Source organism: Lactuca virosa, chromosome 1 (genome assembly GCF_052849685.1).
Source record: "Lactuca virosa cultivar CGN04683 chromosome 1, Lactuca_virosa_CGN04683_v6, whole genome shotgun sequence".
Classification (NCBI taxonomy): domain Eukaryota; kingdom Viridiplantae; phylum Streptophyta; class Magnoliopsida; order Asterales; family Asteraceae; genus Lactuca; species Lactuca virosa.
The window spans coordinates 7,637,106-7,658,428 of record NC_136426.1 but is presented as its reverse complement, the minus strand read 5'-3'; the positions used below and the strand labels follow the sequence as shown (position 1 = coordinate 7,658,428).

At 45.3% G+C, this 21,323-nt stretch overlaps 3 protein-coding genes across 3 annotated transcripts; all 3 read left to right on the top strand.

The window, feature by feature from the left end:
- Positions 1–3,432: 3,432 nt before the first annotated feature.
- On the top strand, positions 3,433–3,819 carry LOC145111022 (uncharacterized). Its single transcript, XM_079047322.1, has one exon. It carries the CDS (start codon positions 3,433–3,435, stop codon positions 3,817–3,819), a length of 387 nt encoding a protein of 128 aa, XP_078903448.1.
- A 293-nt stretch (positions 3,820–4,112) lies between these two features.
- Positions 4,113–4,820, top strand: LOC145111013 (uncharacterized). The gene has a single exon (XM_079047315.1). The coding sequence runs from the start codon at positions 4,113–4,115 to the stop codon at positions 4,818–4,820; it is 708 nt and encodes a 235-aa protein (XP_078903441.1).
- Positions 4,821–5,500: 680 nt separating this feature from the next.
- On the top strand, positions 5,501–7,525 carry LOC145111006 (uncharacterized). Its single transcript, XM_079047309.1, has one exon. The coding sequence runs from the start codon at positions 5,501–5,503 to the stop codon at positions 7,523–7,525; it is 2,025 nt and encodes a 674-aa protein (XP_078903435.1).
- The last annotated feature ends 13,798 nt before the right edge of the window (positions 7,526–21,323 follow it).

Genomic DNA, 21,323 nt, shown 5'->3' with positions numbered 1-21,323 from the left:
CTATTTATAGGGCCATTTTTCTGGATTCACGTAGTGAATCTCAAAATTCACGTCGTGAGTTCAGTCAGGCATAGGTCATTGCGTTCGTCATCAGTCCACTTGCTCTGGAAGGCGTCACCTCTGAGTTCACGTCGTGAACTCTAACACACTGTCGGGGTTCGTGCCCCGAACTTCAGAAACTCATATCTTTCGCATACAAGCTCCGTTTTCGACGTTCTTTATATGCTCGCGTAGGTGAGATTATGCTCTACAACTCTCGTTTAGACTCTGTCTGCTAATTTTGAATTTAACTTTTATTATATTATTTTTAGTAGGTCGGGACAGAAAAACTCCGTTAGGAATTCACTACTCCTTCATCTGACGTCCGTTTTCGTCTGTCTTTTTACCGTTGGACTACTATCGACGAGATCTTCGATTCTCGTTTAGATTGTTTCTGCTAGAAACCACTCGATCTCATATTCGAAGTTTGGGGTGCACACCGCTAAGTCGAAACTTCAAAAAATCATAACTTCCTCATACAAAGTCAGATTTAGACGTTCTTTTTATGCACGCTCTCGGTTTAACGTATTCTACGACTTTCGTTTTGATCACTAAGGCTAAATATCACTCTATCGTAAATTCACTATTTATGACACGCAGTGTCGTACCGGTTCTGTCGTGAAACTTCGACAGGTCATAACTTCTTCGTTATAACTCGGATTTCGGCATTCTTTATATATTCGGAAACCTTGCCACGACCACTACAACTTCATGTATAGATATCGGGCTTATCTAATATTTTATTTTATCGCTTATTTTTATCCTTAATTCATTTAAATCACACAATTTAAGCAATAAACACATAATACTCAAATAATACATTCTTATTATTTCAAAACGAGTTACAAAAGTTAACCTAGACTGTTACATCATCATTAATGCCTAGCCTAGAAACACGGGCGTTACAATTCTCTCCCCCTTAGGATGATTCCGTCCCCGGAATCACACATCAACAAACAAATGCGGAAAGCGACTCATCATGTCACTCTCTGTTTCCCAGGTGAGATTTGGCTCATTCGTATGTTTCCAACAGACAAGCACTAATTCGACCATCTTGCGTCGTAACTTCTTAGTCTTTCGGTCAACGATTGCCTCTGGTTCTTCAATTAACCTTTTGTTCTTATCAATTCTTAACTCAGAAATTGGAATTATATCGGGAACTTCTCCCGTGAACTTCCTCAAATAACACACATGGAAAGTGTTATGAATTCCATTCAGTTCTTCGGGTAATTCGAGCTTGTAAGCTTGGTTCCCAATCTTCTGAAGAACTTTAAACGGTCCAATAAACCTTGGACTTAACTTTCCCATTTTTCCAAACCTTATAAGTCCCTTCCACGGTGAGACTTTAAGAAAAACCGAATCTCCAACTTCAAAATTCATCGGTCTTCGCTTGTTGTCAGCATAGCTCTTTTGACGATCTTGAGCTGCTAACATTCTCTCCTTAATTATTTTCAACTTTTCAACAGTTTGATGGACTATCTCTGAAGGGTTTTTGAGCATTCTAACACTCCTAAGGTGTACATGCAACCCTAGAAACCTTGGATCTATGTTTTACTAAGATAAATGCAAAATTGTTTTTCCAAGGTTCTTAACCTATCTAGCATAGCATAGGGAACTTTTAAACATAAATGCTAGAAGAAGAACATACCTTTTGTTGTTTGGATTCCTTGAGAACCTTATGAGCCTAGCACCTTAAGTGTGATGCCTCAAATGTCTCACACAACACTACAACACTTGAAATGATCTTGAGAGAAGTTCACTAACACCTCAAAATCGGCTAGCCCTCTATCTTGTACAAGTAGTACCGATTTTGCTAGACTAGGGGTCTTTATATAGTTGTGGCACAAGTAGGGTTATACCATGTAAACCCTAATTGTCATGGCTTTCCATATTCCATGATCCATGGGTTTGTAACCTCTATGGATTATCCATGGAGCACCTTATGGGTTTTAACCCAATCCATACAAACCATGGATCATTAGCCCACTATACAAGAATAGATAATTTACATGATGACGTGCCTAAGACGGCACGACAGAATCGCGCCTAGCCAAAACGCTGAGAGTTCCATCGGGGCTAAGCCCAGCGGGCTCAGCGCCCGCCAACGCCTCTGGGGACAGGATGCCCAGGCGAAGGGCTCGCGCCCACTGAAGAATGCTCCCAGCTCCAAGACAAAAGAGACAATCAGGGGACAAACAGTGGATCAGACCATTACCGCCAGAGCCAATAAGAGCGCCCTGACGGTTGAGGATGCACAATCCTCCAATCAGCGCCTCTGATCTTGTCTCCCCGAAGAGCGATCCTGTCCAGTACGGACTGGGCAGGAGCGCTAGGTATAAAAGGATGCACCCTCGGACTCACGAGGTAGGCTCTTCTCTCCTAAAGAAGACACCCAAAACCCTAGATATCTCCTAACTTGACCGTCGGAGCGTTCTTCCGGCAGCACCCTCCCGGAAAGCGGCTGACGGCTTCTCTTTCTTGTGATCTTGTAGGGATAACGAGTAACTTGATCCACCGGTGTTAATCCAGCTGCTGAACAGGTCACATCATTTGGCGCCGTCCGTTTGTGAGACGAAGAACACAAACTAAAAGCAAAAGACTGAAGAATCAATGGCGTTCGACGGCAGCGATGGACGCGACGGCTCTCAGGCTAGTCCCATACGCTCCATGGCAACGTTGGACGAAACACCACCGCCGACGGCGGACAACAGAGCAACCCTAGGTGAGGGAAGTTCTATGATATGCACTAACACCGCCTCGCAACCGGCAACTCATCAACCGAGAACAACTCTGGCGGGGCCACTCTTAACCACATCCCTTCAGATGCCGCCATTCTTTATACCACCAACGCAGCAACCACCGTCGGTCCACCCAGCGATGCTACCACCAAGCCAAGTTTTCAACAGTTAACCGCCGTTTACGGTGACACCGTTCAACCAAGTGACGGGTGGATTACGCCCAATGCTTTCCCTACCTCCACTGGCGCAGACTATGGTGGCTCATACGCCACCTATCTACTCGATGGCAGGCACGTGGGCCGGACCGACCATTGCCTCCAACCATAAGCTCTAGCAGGCCTCGACAATCAGCCCCTTAACACCAATACGCCCCTTATCCTCCGGCTATCCTCTCCAGTTGCCATTTCAACAGCACTCCTTTTACGGACCAAGTCCAGGCTATCATGCATCGTCGTCATGCGGTTTAACCCTCCAACACCAGTCACAAGGCACATCAATCGTCCTAACCCAAGACTGCCTTTCTCGCAGCGTTACATCCCCATTTCTCAAAGAGTTGCTAGACTACGAAATACCGAACACAACCAAACTGCCAACGCTCAAAACCTATAATGGCACTACCGACCCGGACAGCCACATCGACACGTATGAGTGGACAATGACGTCTCTGAAGCTTGATGAGAGGTTCTGGTGCACATATTTCCCGACGACTCTCGATGCCAATGCAGGCATATGGTTCAAGACGTTACGTCCATGCAGCATCTCCAATTTCGCTCAACTTAAATACTTATTCCTCACCAACTTCATGCAGCTACGAAAGTACAAAGGAGATTCTCATTCTATAATAGGCTGTAAGCAAAAGGAGGGTGAAACCGTGCGAGAATATTTCACCAGGTTCATAAACGCCACGTTAGATGTGTCGGGACACGACGAAGGGCTCATAGCTGGCGCTTTCACATGGGGCCTTTTACCGGGTCCCTTGTCACAAAAGCTTATGGGTAAGAAACCCCAAACAAGGGCCGAGTTAAAGGAGAGGGTAGAATGATATCTCAGGCAGGAAGAAGGCGAGGCAGCGAAACAGGCATACCTAAATGCCATGACGACCAAACGCCATAAACCAAGTCACACGGACTTTCGAGGAGGAAGTAGGCACTTTGGCCAGGCAAGGAGGCCTTAGGCGAGGTTTCGCCCATTCGATAGAGACGACAGACGGAGTTGTCGACGGTGTATGCGGTATCAAAGAAACAACAGCCAACCAAGTCACCCAAGAGCCGGTATTGCGAGTACCACAAAAGCAAGACACACGATACGACCAGTTGTTCGGTACTCAAGAAAGAAATGGAGGAAAAGCAGCTCAAAGGAGACTTGGTGGAAATAACACGAAGCTTGCGCGCCAAGTTTGACGCCGAGAACGCCAAGAACGCGCCTCGAGAAGGAGTTCAACCCAAGGAAATATTCATGATACGTAACAAAAGAAGTAGGGAAGCGCAGTCGCCGAACTATTGGATCCCCGGGCCCCCGGCGCGGACGCGCATGTTTTCTGCGCAAGACCCTCGTCCTGAGGGATGGAGAGGTGATAACCCATTGGTAATCCAGGCCTCCATCAAAGATGTGACCATACACAGAGTGTATTTCGACACAGGGAGTTCAACAGACATAATCTATGAGCACTGTTTTCGGCTTCTCCCAGATCGATGGAAAGACAACCTGAGACCCACGGCGGGGCGGCTGGTCGGATTCACCGGCCACAGCCTGTGGCCGCTGGGCACGATTCACCTCCCCCTGACAATCACCAGCCACGATAAGCAACGAAAGAACACGGTCCTGATCGACTTCGTGGTCATCCGACATTCGGCAGAGCACAACATCGTCTTGGGTAGAACGGCCCTCCTAAAGCTAGGAGCGGTCCCGTTGACTATGCATGTAATCTTGAAATTCGACACTCCGGCAGGTCCAGGCACAGTACTCGCCACCCCTCCCAGAGAATTGCAGTGCTTTACGATAATGAAGCCAGCAGAGATGACTAAAGAAACAAAGAAGCCATGACGAGATCCGGCGAAAGGAAAGGAAGTAATCAACGAAGAATACCCTGATCAGCCGATCAACATTGGTCATAACCTCCCAGGTCACGTGAGGGAGGCAGTAGTCGACCTACTCAAACGGTACAAACACATATTTGCATGGACTCCCACAGACATGGTGGGGGTAGATAGGAAGGTCATTGAGCATAAACTGGCGATCAAGCCAGGGACAAAGGAAGTGAAGCAGAAGAAAAGGGTCCAAGGAGGGGACATCAAACAGGGCAATTAATGCAGAGGTGGCTAAGCTGGCGGAGGCCGGAATAGTAAGGGAAGCAGTTTTCCAACTTGGATCGCTAATCCGGTTATGGTGCGCAAGCAGGACGGGTCATGGCGTATGTGTATTGACTTCTCAGACTTGAACAAAGCGTGTCCCAAGGACTGCTATCCCCTCCCGGAGATCGACCAGAAAGTGGAATCGCTGCAAGGGTTCAAGCTGAAGTGTTTCCTGGATGCATATAAGGGGTATCATCAGATTCTGATGAGCGAACAGGACGAAGAGAAAACGGCTTTCTACACGGATCATGGCACCTTTTGTTACACCAAGATGCCTTTCGGTTTGAAGAACGCGGGAGCCACGTACCAGCGCCTGGTCGACTCGATCTTCGCTGAGCAAATTGGGAGGAAATCGAGGTGTATGTCGACGATATGGTGATTAAGAGCTCCCATGAAAACAAAATGTTGCAGGACATCGAGGAGACTTTTCGTACACTAGAAAGGGTCAAAATGAAATTGAATCCGGCTAAATGCACATTCGGGGTAGAAAAAGGACAGTTCTTGGGATACTATGTTACCAAACAGGGCATCCAGCCTAGCCCAATTAAAGTGGACGATTTTATGGAGACACCACCCCCGGGCACTCTCAGGGACGCACAGGGTTTGAATGGGAAGCTCACGGCTCTGAGTAGATTCATCTCGAAATCCGCTGACAAGGCCATGCCACTATTCCATACACTGAAGGGTTGTATTGAAAAGAACAACTTTCAATGGACAGCCGCGGCGGAAGAAGTGCTCCAGAAGATTAAGGAAGCACTACACAAGCTACCTACACTGGCCATCCCCGTCCCGGGGGAAACACTGAAAATGTACCTCTCGACCTCAAACGAGGCGATATCCTCGGTGTTGACCGTAGAAAGGGAAGGAGAGCAGAAGCCGGTATATTTCATGAGTAGGGCATTACAGGGTCCTGAACACAATTACCCCACCCTGGAAAAGCTGGTCCTGGCACTCATTTACGCGGCGCGACCTTTGAGGCGCTACTTCCAGGCGCACCAAATAGAGGTGCTAACAAATTTCCCCATCAAACAGATATTGCTCAAGCCAGAAACATCGGGTCGGCTAGCAAAGGGGGCGATCGAGCTGGGGGAGCATGATATAAGCTATCGTCCAAGGACAAGCATTAAGGGACAAACACTGGCTGATTTCTTGCTCGAAATTCCAGATGAAGGAAACTTAGCCAAGGAAAGAATCTGGGCGGTAGAGAAGGTCCCAGCCAACGACCACTCGTGGACGCTATACACCGATGGGGCGTCCAGCAGGGAAGGCTCGGGTGCAGGCTTAATCTTGACTAGCCCAGAGGGAGAGGAAGTGACCTACGCTCTTCGGTTCGACTTCCACACCTCGAATAACGAGGCGGAGTATGAAGCCTTGCTCGCAGGGTTGCGCTTAGCCAAGCAAATGGGGGCGAAGGCTGTGACAGCCCTGACAGATTCGAGGTTAGCCGCGAACCAAATTAACGGAAGTTTTGAGGCAAGAGATAAGAGAATGGAGAGATATGTGAGAATGGTGAGACAACTGATCCAGTCCTTCAGACAGTTCACGATCAAGCAAATACCTCGGAGCGAGAATAAAAGGGCAGACGCTTTAAGCAAGTTGGCATGCACATGTTTCGATCATCTATCGAAGAAGGTTTTGGTAGAAGTACTCAGGGAAAGCAGTACAAATGAGCAGCATGTGAATACCTTGACAACTACCGCGCCCACATGGATGACACCATTTATGGAATATTTGCAAAGGGGAGTGTTACCAGACGACCACAGTGAAGCCAGGAAGATACGAATAAAGGCGCCCTCATATGCATTGATAAACGGGGAGCTGTATCGAAAAGGGTTCACGGCACCGTGGTTGAAATGCGTAGATCAGGCTAGAGGGATGGAGGCGCTACAGGAGGCGCACGCAGGTCAGGCGGGCGCGCACGAGGGAGCCAGAGCTTTAACGGGTAAAGTGCTCCGGATGGGAATATATTGGCCCACTGTACACCAAGACGCGCTGGGAGTGACTAGGAAGTGTGGGGAATGCCAGTCTTACACTCCAGTCCAAGCAAACCCGCCAGTACCACTGCAGAACATATCCAGCCCATGGCCATTCTACCAATGGGGCAGAGACATTGTAGGCCCGTTCCCGGAGGCACCTGGAAAGCTGAAGTACATGGTGGTGGCGGTAGACTACTTCACAAAGTGGATTGAAGCAGAACCGCTAGCGTGTATATCAGGAAGACACGTGATAAAGTTTGTATGGAAAAATATCATGACAAGGTTTGGAACACCTAAGGTGCTCGTCAGTGACAATGGCCTACAATTTTCTGAAAATCCTTTCAGAGAATGGTGCGCCGGTAAACGGATAAATCAGCGGTTCACATTAGTGGCGCACCCACAGGCTAATGGACAAACATAAGTGTCCAATCGAACCATTGTGAACGGCATCAAGAAACGGTTGGGTAAGGCAGAGGAGTTACCGGCAGTACTCTGGTCGTACATAACCACTCCACGAACAAGCACACGGGAGACCCCGTTCAGCCTAACATACGGGACGGAGGCTGTACTTCCATTGGAGATAACTGTTGGCACGTTGAGAGCGGTCAATGCGGATGAGGAAAGCAATGCCCAAGACCTAAGATTGAATCTGGACGTCCTCGAAGAGAGACGCGAGAAGTCGGAGATACGCCAAGCTACGTACAAGCGCGTAACAGAAAGATATTACAATCAGAGGGTGAAGGAGAAAGCATTCAGAGTAGGCGAGTATGTGCTGAGAAGAAATGAGGCAAGTCGAACCCAACCTCAAGGCAAGCTGGGCCCAGTATGGGAGGGCCCGTATAAGATCATAGAAGCGAATAGGAACGGCGCATATGTATTAGAAACAGTGGAAGGGAGGCGGATACCAAGAACATGGAACGCTAGAAACTTGAAGAAGTTTTTCTTTTAAGGGGAAAATGGCAAATAGCCCTAGTTGTCCACCGTCGTACTTAGCATACCACATTTTTAAGTACTTAGTGTACTTGATTTCATGCTCAGAGACATGATTCTCATACTTAGTGTATTGGAGCCCACAGTTAATGTAATCGAATGATTGATATGCTAAATTTTAATACTCAGTGTATTAAATCTTGAAGTGATTAAATACTTAAAACATTGAATTTTATTGTTGGGTGCTTAGAGAACCCAGTCGTGACACTTAGCGTGTCAATACTAATGTGGGCAAAATAAAATGCTTAGTGCATCAAAATACCATTAGAAGAAAGCAATGCTTAGAGCATGCAACTGGACACCCAGTACACCAAACGTTTTTACATACAATCAAAAGAGTAAATTTTTAGCAAAACCCATACATCACGTGTCCAGATCAAAACAACAAAAAAGAAAGGAAACTAAAACAACCATAGAGAATATTTTCACGTCCCAGGAGGGGTAGCACACGATGCCGGAGCATCTTTGTTTTCATCACCATTGTGTCCATCGCCAACAACCATTCCCACCACTACATTCTCACCACCCACCCCAATGTCACGGTCGCCATCATCCTCAATACCCTGCCCACCCTGACCAGCATCACCTTCGATCACCTGCATAATTTCATCGCCTCGAACCACCATACCCTCACGGGTACCTTCTGAACCAGAGAAAGAACACAACTCCCGGAGGCCCCCAATATCCAAATCTCCCAATCCCAATAAAGATGCATGATCCATACTCGCAAACGATAACAGAGCATCATTCACGCTAACCACCGGACCAGTGGAAGGAAGACGAGCACTAGCATCATCAGACCCAGCTCCAGCGGTCACCTTCTGAACGGATTCAATCCCAGCAACAAAAGCAGCGTGTCGAATGAGACTTATAGAATTCGTGAAATCTGGATGCTCAATCAACTTATCCACAATACGAACGATACCCACACGCACTAACCAATCCAAATCCCGGTGAGAAGCACCCGTATCTGCTTGCAAAGAAGAGATTAACTTGTCACGATCAACAGCATCGCACTCAAGACTTTCCACTTGAATCATCAAGCCTTCATTCACTTGAGTAAGGGAGTCGACCTTGGCCTCCAAAGTGGCTCTAGCTTCGTCACGGATAGCCTTCTCAGATACAAGGAGCTGACACTTTTGTTCAGCTAGTTGGAGGTCTTCACCAAGCTCGCCAACGCGACGCTCCAGCCCCACCACGCGCGACTCGCATGTGGCATGGGTGGCCTCCATCTCGCTAAGGGAGTGGATGTGTCGGGAGCTGGCAACAAGGTAAAACATGGCTTGCGCAGCGGCGTAAGCCATATTGTGGGCAAGAGCAGGATTACCCATAGCCTCCATGTCACTAACTGCAGCAGGAGGAAAAGAATGGCGAGAGAACCCCAGAGCGTTGGCACGAACAGATAACCGGGAGTCATTATGGAGATTCCACGATGGGGCAAAGACAGGGGGCCTGGCAGAACTCTCCCCAGTAACACCACCCAGAGGGAGTGACGCCTGGCCGGGATCACTAGAGTCCTTGACAGGAGAAAGCTTCGAAGGGAGAAACAGAACACTCGGAACAGGTAAAGGAGAGATAGACGAAACAACGGGCAGATCACGCGCCCCATGGATCCCCTCGAACTATTGCGCGTCGTCATCGGGGATCACAACCACGCCGGTTAACATGGAAGCCATAGAACTCAACAGGCGGGAAAAGCTACGCCTGGTCTGAATTCCTTTGGCAACAGTAGGTGCGCCGGTAATCAGCTCACCCATGGCCAAGACGGCTTTCCTCTTCGCCTGCATACGCCGAGCGTCAGCAATGATACCCTCTTTGCTATCCTCGCTACTCTCCATGGAAGAGGAGAGGGTACTACCCAGAGGCATGACAACAGAAATAGGGCGAGCATGGAAGGGATTCGTCTCCGACGCCGACTCGCCTGTAGAGGAAGTAGAAGGAGAAGCAGTCAAAGCAAGTTGGACCAACCGGCGAGGTGGAGGGAGCCGGTCAACTAGATCCACCTCACGGTAATCCAACTTGCCCCGGTAGCGTTTCCGGAGAACCTCATCCATAGACAAAGAAGATTCAGCACATGGGAAGGACAGAACGCGAAGTATCAGAAAAAAAAGAGAAGAGGGAGAACAAAAAGAGGAAAAGAGAAAGCCAAGCAAAGCACTTACCGTCAACGTTGCAAAAGAACGCCGCCATTTTGCCACGTCGCCTCCAAGAGGGACTCATCCCTACACCAGAAAGGAGGGCCTCAGAGTAGTCCTCAGGAGATACTTGGACGCTCTTAAGGTAATCAGCAACGCCCTGGTTGTGGGGGGAAAAGCTTAGGGATGGTATCAGCAAAGGTATTCGCACGATACCGACCACTCCCAACCAGTTCTTGATTCACCCATAGCCACTTATCCTGCCAGTTCTTGGGGGTTCGTCCGTCGGGAACTAAAGCATGCCCCCCCCCCCCCCTCCGGACTGAAAAGGTGCATTTATCTCCGGTGACGCAGAATCTGAAGAAGTACTTAAACACAAAGTAATCGGGAAGATAGCCATTCGCCCTGCAGATCATCTCGAATGCTACCACTTTGTTAACGGCATTCGGGGTCAGCATCTGCAAACTACAGCCATCTTTCTGCAGAACCTCTTCCTGAAAGTCCGTCAACGGGAAGCGGATGCCGGCGTCTAGGGTTTTCAAATAAACCCTGATTTTGCCAGGAGGGGGGATGAGATGCTAGAACCCGGAGAAGGAAATTCCACACCCTCCACAGATGACAAGCCATACGAAATTTCAAGCTGGCGGTATTCACCGGCGGAGGGAACGATACCAGGAAGACTCGCCATAAAGGAGGAGAAAAGAAAAAAACTCAGAGAATGGAAGACGAAGAAGGATAAAGGAAGGGTGAAGGCGAAAAGGAAACCCTATAAGTGTTTTTATAAAGGAACGGAAAGGGCGGGGCATTTAAAATGTCTGACACGATGACTTAACTGCCAGCCATCATGCGCAGTCACGTCGCCATTAAGGGCGGAACGGCGGGTAAAGAAAAACCAACACGTGTAAGCTAGTTAAGCCCGGAACGCCGTAACTAGCGCTGCAACGCTACAGCTACCGGACTGGGGGACTTGATGACATGCCTAAGACGGCACGACAGAATCGCGCCTAGCCAAAACGCTGAGCGTTCCAGCCGGGCTAAGCCCAGCGGGCTCAGCGCCCGCCAGCGCCTCTGGGGACAGGATGCCCAGGCGAAGGGCTCGCGCCCGCTGAAGAACGCTCCCAGCTCCAAGACAAAAGAGACAATCAGGGGACAAACAGTGGATCAGACCATTACCGCCAGAGCCAATAAGAGCGCCCTGACGATTGAGGATGCACGATCCTCCAATCAGCGCCTCTGATCTTGTCTCCCCAAAAAGCGATCCTGTCTAGTACGGACTGGGAAGGAGCGCTAGGTATAAAAGGATGCACCCTCGGACTCACGAGGTAGGCTCTTCTCTCCTAAAGAAGACACCCAAAACCGTAGATATCTCCTAACTTGACCGTCGGAGCGTTCTTCCGGGAGCACCCTCCCGGAAAGCGGCTGACGGCTTCTCTTTCTTGTGATCTTGTAGGGATAACGAGTAACCTGATCCACCGGTGTTAATCCAGCTGCTGACCAGGTCACATCATTACACAATCAACCCCATATATTTAATTAGTCTCTTTTTGATCACTTAATTAATTCCAAATTAATTCTTTGATCAATACTAATTAAATAATATTATTAATATATTAGAACTTATAATATATTAATAATCCTTAAGTGTCCTTTCTCTCATTTAGTCTATCCAAGTGTTGCAATGCCATGCAGCCCAAATGGACCATGCCAACCGGGTCAAGTACATACCAGAAGTAGTTATGGACTTAGACACCTTATCCAACAGTCTCCCACTTGGATAAGTCTAATAACTATAACTGCAAGTATGACTTCAGGAACCGATCAGCAATCGTAGCTCTTTAAAGGGCTCGCAGAACTGAGATGATGATGATACGCCATTTAAGATAAGTGATCATATAATCCTATGTTCTAGATATCAGCCGGACAAATACATGGAAGAATGTCTTACTTATTGTCCAGCAGTTTGTTTCCCGATTTCCGATTTGTTTGACATAGAACTTAATTGAACACATCAACTTAGTTCTGACCGGGCCCGATACATGGGTCAACACAAAATCATCGAGTGGCCCAGATATCGCTTCTAATCCAAGAAGGAACAAATAAACTGCGACTCATATGCTTGTTCTACTACTTGTTGAATCATACACAAAGGCACGTTTTATAACGAGCTACCAATGCGTTTTCGTATAATCAATGTATAACCAACTCATAGGCAACAAGTCATATCTCTAGGTTTGAAGACTTATATGATATTACCGTCTCACGATCACTCGAGATAAATTCCATGAAGTGATACCAGTGTGCGTAGGTTGAATCCAATACTCATAACTTATGAGCACTCATGAGTGTTATAGCAACACTTTGCAATGTCCAACATCTTAGACATCTACAACCAACTACATGACAGTCTTGATTCATATCTACTTCCAACATATGACCGACTGTGGAGAATTTGAATAATATGAAATACAATATCATAATTATTCTGGAAGTCAAAACATTCAAAATTGAAACGATAGTAAACGATTGACAAAAGATAGCAACACTTTATTCATAAATAAACACAACTTTTATTCATCATCAAATGTCAATTACACTTTACACATTTCAAAGCTATCTAACTACTAAAACTAATATCATCCTTCAGCCCTATGCGCCTCGCATGCTGGAGATGCTTAACCCTGCCCAGTCCCTTTGTGAGGGGATCTGTCGGGTTCTCATCCGATGATACCCTCTTTTCCACGAGGAGTCCTTCTTCTATTCGATGTCTGATGAAATGGTATTTTCTATCGATGTGTATGGATCTACCGTGATCCCTTGGTTCCTTGGCTAAGGCAACTGCACTTTCACTATCATAGAAAATCTCTACAGGCTCCTTTATAGCTGGTATAACTCCAAGGTCTCCAATGAAGTTCTTTAGCCATATAGCCTCCTTTGCTGCCTCGTTTTCCGCTATATACTCTGATTCGCTAGTTGAATCAACCACTGTCTCCTACTTGGAACTTTTCCAAGAAATTGCTCCCCCGTTTAAGGTAAAGACCCAGCCTGACTGAGAGCGGAAATTATCCCTATCAGTCTGAAAGCTAGCATCACTATACCCTAATACTCTCAAGTCATCACTCCCACCGAGGGTAAGGACCCAGTCCTTAGTCCTCCGCAGATACTTGAGAATGTTCTTTACCACAGTCCAGTGAGCCTTGCCAGGGTTCCCCTGATATCTGCTGACCATGCTCAATGCAAAGGCCACATCAGGACGAGTACAAGTCATAGCATACATGATCGATCCTACAGTGGAAGCATACAGTACTCGACTCATCTCTGCTATCTCAGCCTCTGTAGTCGGGCTCTGAGTCTTACTCAGTCCGGCGTTACTCTGGATCGGTAACTCTCCTTTCTTGGAATTCTGCATACTGAACCTATTCAGCACCTTCTCCAAGTAGGTACTCTGACTAAGTCCAATTAGTCTCTTACTCCTGTCTCTCAAAATTCTTATCCCTACGATATAGGCAGCTTCTCCAAGGTCCTTCATAGCGAAACACTTCCCAAGCCAGGACTTTACTTCCTGCAAAGTTGGGATATCATTTCCTATGAGTAGTATGTCATCCACATACAATACGAAGAAGCTAACTATACTCCCACTAGCCTTTACATATACACAAGATTCATCTTCACTCCTCGAAAAGCCAAACTCTGTGACTTTCTCATCGAAACAAAGATTACATCTGCGAGGTGCTTGCTTTAATCCATAGATGGATTTCTCAAGCTTACACACTCTATTAGGGTACTCTGTACTGACAAAACCCTCTGGCTGACTCATGTAAACATCCTCAGCCAACTTTCCAATCACGAAAGCGGTTTTGACATCCATTTGCCATATTTCATAGTCATGAAATGCAGCAATGGCTAGCATAACCCTAATAGACTTAATCTTTGCTACTGGTGAAAAGGTCTCATCATAATCAACTCCCGGAGTTTGAGAAAAGCCCTTTGCAACCAGTCACGCCTTATAAGTGTGTACATTACCATCCATGTCGGTCTTCTTCTTGAAGATCCATTTGCACCCAACTGTCTTGCGACCTGGTACATTGTCAGCCAAGTTCCAAACTTGATTGTCATACATGGATTGTATCTCGCTGTCCATAGCCTCTTTCCATTTAGCAGCCTCAGGGCATGCCATGGCTTCCGTGTAGCTGTTAGGTTCATCCATACTTACCAGTGTGATATCACTGATAAGTGTATTACCTTCCGCAGTAATATGGAAACCATAGTAATGCTCAGGTGCATTCCTAACTCTCGTGGAACGCCTCAGAGGTACCAACTCTTCTGTCGGATCAACCGGAGTTTCCTCCTCAGGTTGATTGCTAGGGTTTGAGGTTCCTTCACCACTTGACTCTTGAATTTCTTCAAGGTCAATTTGCCTCCCACTGTTTCCATGGCTCATGAATTCTCTCTCGCAAAAGACTCCTCTCCTTGCTACAAAGACCACATTATCACTGGGTCTGTAGAAGAGGTAACCAAAGGATCTCTGTGGGTAGCCGATGAAAATACACCTCTCACTTCGAGGTTCGAGCTTATCGTGAGACTCGCGCCTCACAAAAGCCTCGCAACCCCAAATCTTGATGTGGTCCAGATTGGGAACTTTTCCGGTCCACATCTCATGAGGTGTTTTGGCAACCTTCTTTGTAGGGACTAGATTAAGGATATAGGCGGCAGTCTCTAAGGCATACCCCCAGAATGAGATTGGTAGCGAAGCTCGACTCATCATGGAACGAACCATACCCAACAAGGTTCGATTGCGCCTCTCAGCCATACCATTAAGCTGTGGTGTCCTGGGAGGTATCAATTGTGAGATAATCCCACATTCCTTAAGATAGTTAAGGAACTCTGTACTAAGATACTCACCACCTCGATTGGATCGAAGCATCTTAATGTTCCTGTCCAACTGATTCTGTACTTCCTGTTTAAACTCTTTGAATCTTTCAAAGGTCTCTAACTTATGCTTGATTAATTAGACATATCCATATCTACTAAAATCATCAGTAAAAGTCACATAAAAGCGGTTAGCATCTCTTGTGGCGGTTCTGAAGGGTCCACACACATCAGTATGTATGAGATCCAACAAACTCTCACCCCTAGCACAAGTACTAGTGAAGGGTGACTTTGTCATTTTCCCAAGCAGATAAGATTCACAACTATCATCTGACTTTAGGTCAAATGACTCCAAGACTCCATCCTTTTGGAGTTGGCCTATGCGTTTCTTGCTTACATGTCCAAGACGACAATGCTATAAAGATGCTTTATCCAAGCTAGTGGAAGAATCGATACACAATACATTATTTCCTAGGTTATCAACAACCGACACAGTTTCATATACACCATCACAAGGTAATGCTTTAAAATAAAAAAACATTATTAAAGAAAATATTAATACCACCACTATCATTATCAAATGAAAAGGTAAAACCTTGTTTGTACAAACCATAAAAGGAAATAATATTTCTCGCCATTTCAGACGAGTAACAACACTTATTCAAATCTAACACTAATCCACTACTTAGCAACAAAGAATAAAATCCAATCTTGGTGACAGGTGAAGCTTTCCTATTCCCCATGATCAAGTTTATCTTCCCATGCTCCACATTCTCACTTCTTCTTAGTCCCTGCAAATCAGTACATATGTGAATACCACAACCTGTATCAAGGACCCAAGAATTAGAATGGGGTGACGTATTAGACAATATAGTGTATGTACCTGCATGGTTGGGTTTTACTTTCCCATCCTTCACATCTTGCTGGTACTTTGGGCAATTTCGCTTCCAGTGCGACTTTTCATGGCAATAGAAGCATTCAGCCTCTTTAGGGTTAGCAGAAGGAGTGACGAAACCTTTCTTGGTTCCACTTCAAGAGGAGCCATCAAGAGACTTTCCCTTGGTAACCTTCGAAGCGCTCTTCCTCTTCTTTCCTTTGCCTTGCCCGATTGCCAAGACAGGGGCCGCGGTAGGAGTAGGAGTGGTAACAACCGATTTACTCTTAAGATCAGTTTTTGCGGTCTTCAAGAGTCCTTGAAGTTTGCTAAGTCTAACTTCCTCCTTGTTCATGTGGTTTGTCATACGGAATTGATCATAACACGAAGGTAAGGAGTGCAAAATGATGTCTATTGCCAACTCCTCGGGGAAGTTCACATTCAGTTTCAGAAAACGGTCCACATACCTTTGCATTTTCTTCATGTGGCCCGTGATGGATTCACCATCCTTCATTCGGGTTGTTATCATGGAGGAGATTATTTCATATCGCTCTTGACAAGCACTCTGATGGTAGCGGTCCATCAAATCCTGGTGTATCTCAAAAGGATAGTAGTCCTCATAGGAATTTTGGAGCTCGGCTGTCATAGTGGCCAACATGACACATGCCACTTTGGTAGCATCTCTTTCATGTGCCTGATATTCAGCGATCTCCTCAGGAGTAGCAGACGACTCAAGTTCCTTAAGCTCCTTGTCTAGGACATATTCCTTGGCCTCATACCGAGTGACCATCCTCATGTTCCTGATCCAATCCATAAAGTTGGATCCATCAAAGATGACTCTCCCACAAAGGTTCATGAGAGAGAAGGAGCCGGTCGGGTTTGAGCCAGAAGCAGCATTGTTGGAAGACATCTGAAAAGAAGAAAGACAAGTTTAGATTAGATATAAAGATAGTCCTTAATAAAACACCAAAATGTAATATTAAGGCTAGGACCCAACACAATATTTTATAACTTAGAAGAGGGATGCCGTAATCCAAGCTATAAAATATTTGAAGGTAGGTGAATGACAATTCACCAATTTCCACCATGAAAAACGAAATAAATTATTAGGTTTTAATTGGTTTTGAAACTCCTAGATTCTTTGAGATTCATTGAACTTTTCAATGGCATGTTTCAATCTCGAGTGTGCCCTTCAGGTATTGTGACTGGGATGCCGAGGATCACAAAACAAGGTGTGAAGTAACCATGCAAATTACTTGGTACCCTTAATATTCACCCCTCAATCGATGTGTCGGTTAACCACACGCGATCCATCGATACTATGATAAATATTAAGTTACCCTTTTCCTACCTTGTTAAGTCCAGGTTAGTGTGTCGGTTAACCACACACGCTCCATTAACGACTTAATCAAAGTGCAAAGTATAATATCATGGGTTAGCACCTTATTCACATTTTCCTAAAGTAACTAAGATTGGGAATTTATAAAAGCATTTAGTTACTTTATATTCATCATACTTTTAATGAAGATTTAAAGTCCTTGTCTTACCCGTTCGGCTAACGACCCTCCACCGATCAAGGAAGCGGTGGGTGAGAGTGGACACCCATTAATCTGCCATTTTATATGCAACAACCTTATACCCCCCTTATAGACCGGCTTCGTGAATGAGGCCTACTAACGGTAAAACGACTTGTTCTTATACATATATAATTATTATTAAACTTATAATATTATAAAGTATAAGGGTTGAATTTTAACTTTTAAAATTCTAGGGGTTGGAACTAAAGTTTTTAAAGTGACTTTACATGTTCCAAAACATGAGGACAAGTTTTGTAACTTTCAAAACTTTTCATATTTCATAATTTATGAGTTAATGGTTTATTAAAATGAGAGACTTTTCATTTTATGTAAACTATGTGTTTCTTTAATGGACTTTAAAAGAATGACTTTTGGTAATCCATAACTTGAGGACAAATTATGGATTCCATTAAAACACATAATGATCAAGAATTAAACTAACAAGCAAGTTACAAATAATCCCTATGATCTTCTAAACTCATAAGTTCATGAACATGCATATCAACAATTTCAAGAATCATAAATAAACCATATAAGACTTGAAATTTTGATATTAACCATTGAAAATGGATTAGCATAACCATTACACCATCTAAAACAAGTTTTATAACACCAAAACAGTTTAGGGTAATATTTCTAGTCCATTTCCAGCAGCAAAACTCAAAAATCTGCATTCTGGGGCTCCTACTCGTCGAGTGCACGAACCTACTCGATGAGTAGGATGAATTTACTCATGGACTCGTCGAGTCCCCCCATGGAATCGGTGAGTTCATGCTGTAGAATGCAGAAAACTTGAGTTTTTCAACAATTTGCATCAAGTATCAAACAAACAAGCCTAGTCTCTGATACCACTGAAGGGTTTTTGAGCATTCTAACACTCCTAAGGTGTACATGCAACCCTAGAAACCTTGGATCTATGTTTTACTAAGATACATGCAAAATTGTTTTTCCAAGGTTCTTAACCTATCTAGCATAGCATGGGGAACTTTTAAACATAAATGCTAGAAGAAGAACATACCTTTTGTTGTTTGGATTCCTTGAGAACCTTGTGAGCCTAGCACCTCAAGTGTGATGCCTCAAATGTCTAACACAACACTACAACACTTGAAATGACCTTGAGAGAAGTTCACTAACACCTCAAAATCGGCTAGCCCTCTATCTTGTACAAGTAGTACCGATTTTGCTAGACTAGGGATCTTTATATAGTTGTGGCACAAGTAGGGTTATACCATGTAAACCCTAATTGTCATGGCTTTCCATATTCCTTGATCCATGGGTTTGGAACCTCCATGGATTATCCATGGAGCACCTTATGGGTTTTAGCCCAATCTATACAAACCATGGATCATTAGCCCACTATACAAGAATAGATAATTTACACAATCAACCCCATATATTTAATGAGTCTCTTTTTGATCACTTAATTAATTCTAAATTAATTCTTTGATCAATACTAATTAAATAATATTATTAATATATTAGAACTTATAATATATTAATAATCCTTAAGTGTCCTTTCTCTCATTTAGTCTATCCAAGTGTTGCAATGCCATGCAACCCAAATGGACCATACCAACCGGGTCAAGTACATACCAGAAATAGTTATGGACTTAGACACCTTATCCAACAATCTCAGGTCCCATAAACTGCTTTTCCCCAGCCTCAACCCAACAAGACGGCGTACGACACTTCTGTCCGTACAAAGCTTGATAAGGTGCCATCTTTATGCTCGAGTGGAAACTATTATTGTAGGAAAATTCTACCAAAGGTAAATGTTCATCCCAGTTACCTTGGAATTCCAGGGTACATGCTCTCAGCATATCTTCAAGCGTTTGTATCGTTCGTTCGCTCTGACCATCAGTCTGTGGATGGTAAGTTGTACTCAAACACAACATGGTACCCAATTCCTCTTGTAGACTTCTCCAAAACCTTGAGGTGAAACGGCTGTCACGATCCGATAGAATCGTTAACGGAACACTGTGAAGCCTCACAATTTCCTACACGTAAGTAGGAGATCAGTGGTTGAGGCAAGACATCGTGAGGTTCTGTGATGGTGTACCGAGGTATCTGAGTAGAATGCCCTGAATTTCGGGTTATTTTGAGACTTGAGTTATGAGATGGCAAGTGAAGTATCAAGTGACTATGGTTCCAGCGGGAGCCCTTCAGCTAATTGTCATAAACGGGAGTAACTAAACATGTGATTCGCAGCGATAAAAAGTGTTGGTCACAACAGTTGTCGTCAGAGGTGGTGATGCTTAACCTGGGTGGGTGTGTGTACCTATCTATGTTGAGCCATGGAGTATTCGATAGTGAACTCAGTGGGGTGATGACTCGAGGAGGAGATTATGGGGGATAAGAGGGTGAGTAGATCCGAGTAGGAGTAATCATTTCAGATTATCAAGGAAAACCATGGAGTGAGCCCATGGTGAGTCAGTGAGAGAGAGTGTTATGTTACTACAGGGAGCCGTAGTGTTCACCAGTCTGCAAGAGAGTGTTTTGATACTGCGGGGAGCCGTAGTGTTCACCACTCAGCGAGAGAGTGTTGTGATATTGCGGAGAGCCGTAGTATTCATGAGTCAGTGAAAGAGTGTCGTAAGCCTACGGGGAGCCGTATTATTCACTAGTCAGAGCGTGACGCAAAAGAGTTTTTTTAGGCTTGGGTAGCCTTATTCTTTGACTTTCGGGAACCTGGTGTTCGGACCAGGGGCGAGACTGGGGTCTCCATATTTGTCGGGAATCGTTATACTCTGAGTTAAATTGTGGTTATCGCAATCGAAAGGAATTAGAGAAGTGATGTACGTGTGGTTTGCGGGTCATGGGCCATGAGTTGAGTGCTTCATTGGGACGAGTGGTTCCAATTCTGTGTCGGATCAGACTCTCAAGTTGGAGTTTGGCTATGGTGGTGTTTTGAGTAGACGAATGAAATTCTGGATTCAGAGATGGGTTTCATTTTGAGGGGTATTGTGTGTCATTTGATGTTTTAGACCTGGTTGGGTCAGATCGTTTGTATGGGAAGAACCGCGAGACGTGTGGAGCTAATGAGTGGTAGACGACAGAGGTCGAGGGTGTGACGTTTTCAGTTGGAATAGTAATATTCGCTTGGGGGTAAAGCGAACTTCGTGACTTGTGTGTCACAATGGGCCGAGATAGTTATTGTGAGAATGAAGTCAGTAAGAAGTTTTGGGGCATGCAATACGTAACCTTTGGAGGTTCAACTATGGGGTCGGGAGTTGACCTGGTGCTCAGTGCTGAAAGGGATATCTGAGAGGGAGCTGGGGCTTATGATTGTAGATGTCGGAGGATACTTCTGAGCTAGTATGATCGTTTCCATGGGTCTGAGGACAGGCTGTTGAGAGTTCATTGATCAAATGGGTTATGATTGTAGTACCGTGGAGGGGTCCCTGGTGATGTGATCCTTTCATTTTAGAGTATGACCTGGATTGTTTAAATACATCTGATTTAAGTGATTGGAAGCCTATTTTTGGGGCGTCGACTAGTTTTATCAGCCACAACGAAAGAATCAGAGGGGTAGTGAGTTATCGGGGTCTGTTATTCGAGGAGCAAATTACATGGTGGTATCTTGAGAGGGTGGTCTGGCAGTGAGACAGGCCACTAGGGTATCCAGATTTTGGAGAGTCAGAGAGGGCATCGTGTCAGCAGAGGGGTCTGACCTTTTCCGGATTTGGAAGTTTCAGTTCGGATTCAGGTGTCCAAGGAGGAGGATAGATGTGTGGTATGAGATCCTTTTAGTGGTGCTTTTTGGGTTGTTGGTTCCGA

What these genes read in the sequence shown, in the direction of transcription:
- LOC145111022 (XM_079047322.1), top strand. Translation starts at nt 3,433, where the DNA reads ATGACGTCTCTGAAGCTTGATGAGAGGTTCTGGTGCACATATTTCCCG.
- LOC145111013 (XM_079047315.1), top strand. Translation starts at nt 4,113, where the DNA reads ATGGAGGAAAAGCAGCTCAAAGGAGACTTGGTGGAAATAACACGAAGC.
- LOC145111006 (XM_079047309.1), top strand. Translation starts at nt 5,501, where the DNA reads ATGGTGATTAAGAGCTCCCATGAAAACAAAATGTTGCAGGACATCGAG.